Here is a 9,402-nt window from a genome sequence, read left to right as displayed (position 1 = left end):
AGACAGACAGACAGACAGACAGACAGACAGACAGACAGAGATGGGGAAGGGAAAGAACAAAGAGGAGAGGAAGCTCTTAAATTAGGCTGGCCTGTGACTGTTTGCACCAGTTGAGAACAGGCCTCTGGCCTCTAAGCTGAGTAGCAGGTTTCACACTGGAGTCTGAGGCTGCTGGAGTGAAATACTGACAACCCTGAGACCATTCAGAGAGTGAGATGTGCTTCGCTGAGCTCAGACTGGGCTGTCCCTGTCAAGGTGCCAGATGTGTGAGTCTTGAACCTACGAGACAAGCTCAGCATCGACTGAAATCCACCAGTGACCCCAGTTGAAGTGACAAGTTGCAGAAGAATCCTCATATTTCTGATCCACAACAGTGAACTATGATAAAAGAGTTGTTTAAAGCTGCTATATTTGGGGGTAGTTGTCAAAGAGTATCGGGGAAGCCAAAATTAACCAGCCTCCTGATCTCAGTGATAAAGTAAGACAGACACAACTGCAATCCCGGGGGCAGAGCCCAGAGGGTGAGGTCCCAAGCTGCCCTGGCCTATGTCTGATTTTGTCCAGTCTCCAGGCCCTTTCTTTTGGATCAGCCCCTTTTTCAGTGTCCTCATTGTTGTTGTACAGCAAAAGAAAATGGTAACTCCAGGAGAAGTCCAAGTCTCAGTAACAATGAGGCTTTTGCAGAAAATCATTTTCATGCTCTTTAAATTGGGATAATCCTTTGAGACTGCCATAGAGCCCACGGAGCACATTCTCGAAATGAGGGTTGTGGAGCTGACATCCGCGTTGGAGTGTAAGGCACATAAGACAAAACAGCCTTAGTAATGGATCTTTGCAACTTTTCCAGGTGTCTAATTACACATACTCTGAAATAGCTGTTAAGAGAGTTTTATCTTTTTACAGCCTCCTTCCCAGACATCTTTTAACTACGACTTGGATCTGGACCCAGGCCTTTTTATGGTCTGACCCTGTCATCCTCTACTTTAAAAACAACTGTTCACTTCACAGAGAACAGCACTGAATCCCTTCCCCAGCCCTGCTCCCTCCCTCAGACTCAAAGTGACACAAAACTCTTCCTTAGGGGATGCAGGAAAACCTATTTTAGTTGGCAATGGCTGATGACTCACAGTTTGTTGGGAAATATTCATTCATTTTTAAAGCATACTGCCTTGGTATTGAAAAGGTTACTTTACTGATGAAGCTGGTTATGGGTGAAAATTTGTTCATAAATTTATTCATTTATTTTTAAAAATTCCTGCTTTATCTTTTTCATAAGATACAAAGGATATAAAATTAAAGCTAAGTAAAAAGTTAAATTTGAGGAAGAATTAGAAGAAGGTAGACTGAGACAAACTATCTTTGAACAATGAAAGCTTTTTCTTTTTCTTTTTTTTGTGGTACTGGGGATTGAACCCAGGTCCTTGAGCTTGCCAGGGAAGTATTTATTCTACTGAGCCATCTCTCTGGCCCTGAAAGCTTTTTCTATCTGCTTTCTCTTATTGTCTTGTTCCTTTAACTCAGACTAAAATTAGATAGTAAGAAAACTACAGCTTTTCTTTGATTTTACAGCACTCTGCAATCGCTGAGTGATTAGTGGTGTAGTAAGTTCTGTAAAGCTTAGATGTGTAGTTGTTCTCATTATTTTCTTTCAAAATACCTTTGAAAGGAGACAAAATTATATTGTTTAAAATATATAAAATAGGGGCCGGGGAGATGGCTCAGTGGAATAAGCACTTCCCTGGCAAGCGCAAGGGTCTGAGTTCAATCCCCAGTTCTGCAAAAAAAAGAAAAAAATATATATATAAAATCATGAGAACTCAAGATTTTCTGGGTCATAATTTTACTCAGCTCACACAGTGAAAGTTGGGGCTCCAAAGTATAAATTGTTTTGCAACAGGCTTCAATTTCCCTCCTTTTGCTGATTGTTTTTTTTTTTTTTAAAGCAAGTGTGTGTGTGTGTGTGTGTGTGTGTGTGTGTGTGTATGTTGGTCGGGTATACTACAATCAAAGGAGACTCAGAGCAAATGGTATGTTCAGGAATTGTAAATTATTTGTCCTCAAGTGTAAAATCTTCTGAAATAGAAATGTCAAGTAGATGCTCTACATATAGGTTTTGAAGCTTAGTGTCAATATCCAATGAAATGTAGAAAGGGTACAGCACTGATCTAGACAACAAAGAAGGGAGGTCTTATTAGCAGGAGAAAGCCTCCTGCACTGAGAGTGATCACTGTGGGAGTAGATTCCTATGGTGCATCTGCTTGGTCTGAAATCATACCAGCTATAGGGCTGCACCCTGCCTCAAATAGCTGATGAAGGCCTGGGTTCAACCCCCAACAGCATATTATAGGCAAAGGTCAGCAAATGCGGGAAGCGATTTTAAACCACCTAGGCCAGGTTTTAATGGTTTAAACTGTTAAACTGTTCTGGGTGCCAACTCTTGCTCTTCTTTTTGAGGATGATGTTTTTCTAAACCCAAATGGCAAACAAAGGGAAGGCACTACCTTACCTGTCGACGCTAAGAGCACAGAGATTGAGCACCGTGATCCCCACGGAGGACTTCTGCAGGAAGGGGAACAGCTTGCATAGAAACACGCCAAATTCGTTGTGGTCGAATGGCCAGCGTCCAGCCAACAGCTGACAAAGAAGACATGGTAAAAAGAAATGTCAAAGCTAGCTGGGAACACAGGGGCACTTACATTTCTAGTTACACATCCCAATTTCTTTTTTTTTTTCTTTATTTACTGAATACAGGGTCTCACTATGCACTTCAGACTCATAGTGGTCCTTCTGTCCCAGCGCTGGGATTACAGGTGTGTACCACCATGCCCGGCTTCAGGGTGCTCCTGGGGTTCCAGGGGCTGGCACGGCACATGCAATATTGGGGATCGAACTCGGGTCTTTGCACTTTGCAGGCAGGCACTTAGGCCACTGAGCTAACTCCCCAGCCCCACACATCCCAATTTCTGAATGCTACATTCATTGTGCTTTACAACTAGCACAATAGGGGTAGAGTACTGCTCACATTATTTTTTTAATCTCATGTTTCTTAGGCCCAATAACTTTGGTTCCAGAAAGATATGGGGAATATAATGCTACATATTACAATTATTTACACATTCCTATTATAACATACTATATTTAATAGATAATATATCTTATACAAATATATTATAAAGTATATATTGTACATTAAATGTGTTATATATTTTACATCAAATATGTAATACAAAAAAGAGTTTGCTCTCATATAAAATTACCATATTGTCTTCCTTTTTTGTTTGTTTTTGAGACAGAGCCCTGCTGTGTAGTGCAGGCTGGCCTAGATGGCCTTGAATTCACAGCAGTTCTCCTGCCTCAGCCTCACATGTGCTGGGATTACAGGTGTGCACCACCATGCCCAGCTGCTTACTTTTTAATGAGTAGCTGAAATTTGGGATTTGGGGTAACAGTTTAACTAAAGAGTAGTCTCTTATCAAATCTTGCCACACCATGAATAAAGCAAGTCATTTTAGCTAGTGGCGTTGGAAAATTATACTATCTCCTGATAAGTAATCAGAAACTGCAAGTGGGCGATTATGGAGAACACTGGCAAACTGAAGTGACTGTGGGGTCCTAGTTTCACCAGCAGGTTAGCTCCCAAACTTAACTTCTCCTCTGTGTTTCAGGGGCTGACTCTGCCTCCGTGCGTGTGATGTGTATGGCTTGTCTTTATGTGGGTTTAAATTTTTCCTTATTGCACAGAAAAATAAAGTCATGTCACATGTTTACATGGAAAATCTATTTTCATATGGACACTTTAAAATCCGGGCCTCAAGGCAAAGGGGGAGTGGGCACTGTGTAGTGGCCGTGGTATTAGGATTATAGCAGTGAGCTAGCGTCTTTTGTGACTCAAGGATATTTATCTGTTTCTGCATTATACCAGGAACATGGGCTTAAATAATTTCTCTACTGGGGGAGTGATGTCTCTGCTGAATATATGGTACCTTCTGAAGAGTAAGAGTGGTGTTGTTTTCCTTGCTAAGTTTTGCTTTGTAATTTGCCATGTAAGCTTTCTGTATTGAATGGGCAACAGTGTCCTATTGATAACTTAGCAGGTTTGACCTTTCTTTTTCTTTCTTTCTCTCTTTTTTCTTTCTTTCTTTTCTTCTCCTCCCCCTCCTCCCCTTTCCCTTCCTTCTCCCTACCTCTTCCTTGCCTTCTCTTTCTTCTTTTCTTTGCCAAGCACTTCTTACCATAGTAACTATCAGTTGAGATTTTAATTCTGTTCTACTACTTCTGCAAGATTATGTGAGGTTTAATTTCATTGTCATTGTGGTTGTTAACATGATCTTATTGAGAAAGGCTGGGAAACCTGGTCCCCAAACACAAAAAATCAGAATCTTAAGCATTTTTGGAATTTAGCAACATAATATTTGACAGCTTTATTATTATTGCTAAGGCCATATATGATTTCATGTCAAAAGTTGCCCCTCTTTAGCTTTCAAATGTATTTCCATTATTCTGAAAACTTATCTGAAGGAACCATCTTCTCTAATCCAGTCTCGCCTTTGTTCTCTGTCATCTCATTATAACCAGCCTAGGTCAGGGTCTTCTCAGAATTTTGACATACATTTAGAGATTTAAGGAAGTTAACAAAAATAATTATACCATTGGTGAACACTGGTTGTCCATGCCCGATGCAAGCAAAGACACAGAGAGTTCTTTCTGAGACAAATTACCACTGTGAAAACAAGAAAATCTGAACATGACATTTTATAGAATAAGAGTTTAGTATTTTGGCTTAGAATTATAATTCTCCAACAACAGAGTTGTAATGATATTATGTGGGGATTGTTATGGAGTATGCTTTGGGATAGTTGAACTGTTATTGTTGTCTCATCCTCAGAAACTAAGGATTCTGAAATACATACAGATAAATTTTCCACTTCACACATCTAACAAAGACAGGAAAGAAAAGGATGCTTCTTATTCAATAAGGGAGATTCTGAAATCCTTCGATGGTCTAAGTTATAAATGCTCATAAAATGTCCCCAAGAAAAACCTGCACTGACCATGGGATTCTACCAATTTCAATTAAATTTCTTCCTTTTTTATGCTTCCTTGAACTTTTAACTAGTTAGGTCAGGATTAGGTTTGAAAGAAAAGGTGTCATAGAATTGAGGGCAAAATAGGTATGGTTGTGATGTCATATTTTCTTTTTCCCAGGAGTGAGCATTGGTTCGCCCTGGGAATTGTAGGCAAAGGCATATGAAATAACTCACTGGAGGGAGTTTTAAGGTATGATCACTTCATTATCTTCCATCTACTCCATTCTGAAAGGATGCACGGACAGTCATTGCTCCCATGCTGCCTGGATAATGTTAAGCTCTTTTTTCTTCTGCTTCTCTAGTTAAAAGTAATTTATTTAAAAAGTCTTTGTTTTGAATCATGAATCTCCCCCAGAAGCCCCCATCTTGAAACCTTGGTGCAGCTGCAAGGTAGTAGAACCGGAAAGGAAGGGCCCTAGAGCAAGGCAGTGAGGTCACTGTGCGCATGCGCTTGGACGGGGCCCTGGGAAACAGTCCCCTCCCCCACCTCGTTTGCTTCCTGCTCCTTGTGCGGTTCCTTCCGCCATGCACTACCACCAGAACACGCATCTTTGTCGAAACCAGAGGGGACCAATGACTGTCGCCTGGAAGCTCCACAACTGGGCGATAAAATACAGCCTTCTTCTTTTTGTATTGATTTTCTCAGGCATTTTATAACATTTTCTCATTAATTATCCGATCTTAAGCAGGACACACTTGTTTAATCTTTTTCATGGAACCTGTGTTGGAACAATCTTATCTTTGAAGTTTCTTTTTAGCCAAATTTGTTGTAGCAATAAACAAAAACAAAAGAAGGGAGCCATGTGGAGACAAATGTAGCGCATCTGTTTTTCTCTTATTTACAAAAGACATTTTGGAGCTCTGGAAAGACTTCTCGATTACTTACGAGGACTAAAATTGAAAATACAATACTAAAATAGTAAAAATAATTCTTCATAGAATTTATTTATTTATTTTAGACGGGGTCTTGCTATGTTCTTCAGGTTGGCCTTGAACTCGCCATGTATCCCAGGCTAGCCTCAAAATCACAGTGATCCTCCTGCATCAGCCTCCCGAGTGCTGGGATTAGGGGTGTGTGCCACCATACCTGGCTTGTATAACAGGCAGGCACTTATGCCCCTGAGCTATCTCCCTGGCATCTGGCTTACGTAACAAAAATAAGTCTCTTTCCTAAGGTCTTAAACTCCTTTGTTTGCCTAAAGGCAAACATTTAATTGCTAAGCATTTTCTTTCATAAAAATATATAAAAATGTAGGCTTTTAAAAATGATTATAGGGCCGGGGAGATGGCTCAGTGGAATAAGCGCTTCCCTGGCAAGCGCAAAGGCCTGAGTTCAATCCCTGGTTCCACCAAAAAAAAAAAAAAAAAAAAAAATTATAAATACATAGCATAACTTTTTTTAAAAAAGTCTATTCTGATCTCTGTTTCCTGGGGTAATTTTGTGGAAACTAAGAGGTTTTGACCTTTGAGAGTACATTGATGAGCTACTGTAGACTAGGTCAGGAATAAGTGACAATCTGCATCACTGTAACATATCTGGGAGACTTCACAAATAGTAACAACTTCCTACCAATTCAATGAAACAGAAGCCAACTTGTAGGACAAACTGACACATCAAATTGGCTTCAAAGGGTTATTCTGGAGACTTAGAAGAGCTGGAGCTTATTTTAGCCATAAACGGGGCCATATTCTGTGACCTTTATATTTAAAGGTCTTTCTAAAATCATCATATAGGGTTTGAATAAATAAATGAATCCACCTAACAGATGAATCAGAGACTCCACGTCATTAACTTAAAACATTTTCTATCTTCAAGTTAGTATCATTTTGACCTATCTTGTAATTTATTTTCTATTTCAAAGTTGTTTACCAGTGTCCTGAAGTAGTATTTCTGCTATTTGTGTTTAAAGAAACAATGTCCACACCATGTACTTTCTAGAGGAAGTGGCACTTTAGCTTGAAGCATGAATGCCACAAACTCTTTGCTTAGGGATCTCCTGGGGGGGGTGCAGGGGGGGGGACTCTGAGAGACGCTGCTCATTCTATGGTCTCGATGTAGATAGTGCCCAGGAGACCCAGATGAGCACCAGGGAAGGAATTGCTGAGACAACAGAGGGCAGTCTGCTGAGTGTGTGTGTGTGTGTGTGTGTGTGTGTGTGTCAGTGTGTATGCATGTGTGTGTTTGTGTGTGTGTGCATGCGTGTATGCGTGTGTATGTGTGGTACTGGGAATTGAACCCAGGCCTTGTCCATACTAGGCAAGTGCTCTACCACTGAGCTACCTTCCATAGCCTTTCTTCAGTGTATTTTTAAATTTTGAAATGGTATTTCTAAGGTCCCCAGGATGACTTCAAACTTGGGATCCTTCTGTCTCAGCTTCCTGAATACCTGGGATTACAGGGGTGTTCTATCATGTTTGGCAAGCATGGTTTTACTGAAGAATACTTGCCTTTACTCTATCCATGTGGATTTTTCTTTAGGTGAAATGTAGTTAAGAACCCTGATAACCAAGTGAAAGCTGAAGCAACTCTAAGATAGCACCAATAAGTGTAGAAGTTTGCATTTGTGTAGCTGATTTGGATTGTGTCCAAACCAACATCATAAAACTGATAGGCTGTTTTCTTTTTTTTAACTTGTCAGAAACATTTACTTAAGGACCATGTGATACAGTGATTAGTGCTCTGGGGTTGGAGTGGCTAGTTCCAAAAGCAACATGTACAGCTGTCCATCCCTAGACACCTCAGTAGAATACAAAACCTCAGTCGTGACATTTCCAACATATGCAATATATTTGTTATATTAGTTTTCTAGAAAATACCTGAAAACCAGAAAGCTGCAAAAATGTATAGAAACAAGGGAAATGTATGCCCTAACGATCATGATTCACAATAGGCAAATTTCTTTTTTTTTTTTTTCGGTGGAACTGAGGATTGAACTGAGGCCCTTGTGCTTGCCAGGCAAGCCCTTATTCTATTGAGCTATCTCCCCAGCCCCTAGGCAAATTTCTAAATCCTCACCACAGGATAAATTTTATTTTATACCCAAGGAGGTAAAGTTTACCTTTAACTGTCCCTTAAGCTATTGCACATTGACAGCTGCTCATTAATAGAATAATTCAGTCTCGGCTGAGATAAAATTTTTGGTTCTCAGTCTTGGCTATATATAAAAAATATTTAGAAAGCTTTTAAAAATTTCTAGTACCTGGACCATGACCCTAGATCCGTGCTTATCAACCAGTTGCATTTCTGTGTTCCCAGGGGACATTCAGCACTGTCTGAAGTATTTTTGGTTACTACAACTAGGAGGGGATGTGAGAGAGAGGCTCGGGGTGCCACCAAATGTCTTGCAAGGCCCAGGTTAGTCCCTCAACAAGTAATCATCCAACTCAAAATGCTCATAGTGCTGAGATTGAAAAACTCCTCCCTGGACCAATTTAAATCAGAACTTTTGGAGTTGGGATGCAGGCCTCAGTTGTTTCCAAAGGTCATTCCAGTGGAGAGGCTATGCTGCCAGTCACTGTTCTGGTTACAGTGTGGTCCTCCAGATTGAGCAGCGACAGTCACTCACATCATTCTCTGAAACACAGAGGGCTGGGCTGCTTCCGCAGTGTTTCTGACTCAGCCGGGCTAGGGTGGGCTCTGAGCACTTGCATTTTTAACGCATTCACAGGTGGCGCTGATGCTTCTGTCCACCAAGCACACTCGAGAACCACTACTCTAAAGGCTCCATGGTCAGCCCAAAGGATGAACAGAAAGGAGTACACAGTGCAGTCATAAGAAAGAGAAAACCCTGAACACCCTTGGGCCATCGAGCATGGGTCTCATTTCCTTTCCTTTCCAGTAGTCCCTAGAGCTCTCGGTAATAAAAGTACCATCCAATAGCAGGTCATCTAGTGTCTTGGGCCTTGCCGTCCTGACCTCACCTGTTCTTTCCTCCTATTTAGGATAGTTACAATCTCACAAGGCTTCAGTTCCAGGGCAAGGCTTACCTGTTGCTATGGGACCCACTGTAACAAAAAGGGGGCGGCTCGCAAACTTGACATAGCAATACAGCGGCCATTTGGGAAGTTCATGCAGAACAAAGCAGATGAGAGACTTCTATAAATTCTCTCATGTACGTTAACACAAGTGTCAGTTATTTTGAACTGCTATAATTTGTGATCATAAAATATATCAATTATGCATGATTTCATTAAAAATATTTTATAAAGGAATTTATCCTTCTGTTATACATTCCAAATGTTATACTCTGCTACTTAATCCCATTACTTGGACATTATTTCTGCTATTGTCATGGCATCTTAGGATAGTACGACT

The 9,402-nt window shown here is 40.6% G+C and overlaps 1 protein-coding gene across 2 annotated transcripts in view; it reads right to left on the bottom strand.

Annotated features, from left to right (window-relative positions):
• Ednra (endothelin receptor type A) overlaps positions 1-9,402 on the bottom strand; it is a 54,470-nt gene that overhangs the window by 19,318 nt on the left and 25,750 nt on the right. For both annotated transcript variants that reach the window (XM_004643619.2, XM_023703788.1), the window contains exon 3: positions 2,507-2,634. In XM_004643619.2, the coding sequence (XP_004643676.1) occupies positions 2,507-2,634 (128 nt within the window). The remainder of the gene's footprint in view (positions 1-2,506; positions 2,635-9,402) is intronic.

Source organism: Octodon degus, unplaced genomic scaffold (assembly GCF_000260255.1).
Source record: "Octodon degus isolate 3935 unplaced genomic scaffold, OctDeg1.0 scaffold00180, whole genome shotgun sequence".
NCBI classification, from domain to species: domain Eukaryota; kingdom Metazoa; phylum Chordata; class Mammalia; order Rodentia; family Octodontidae; genus Octodon; species Octodon degus.
Note: the sequence above shows the minus strand (reverse complement) of the source record. Positions and strands in the feature narration are given on the sequence as shown.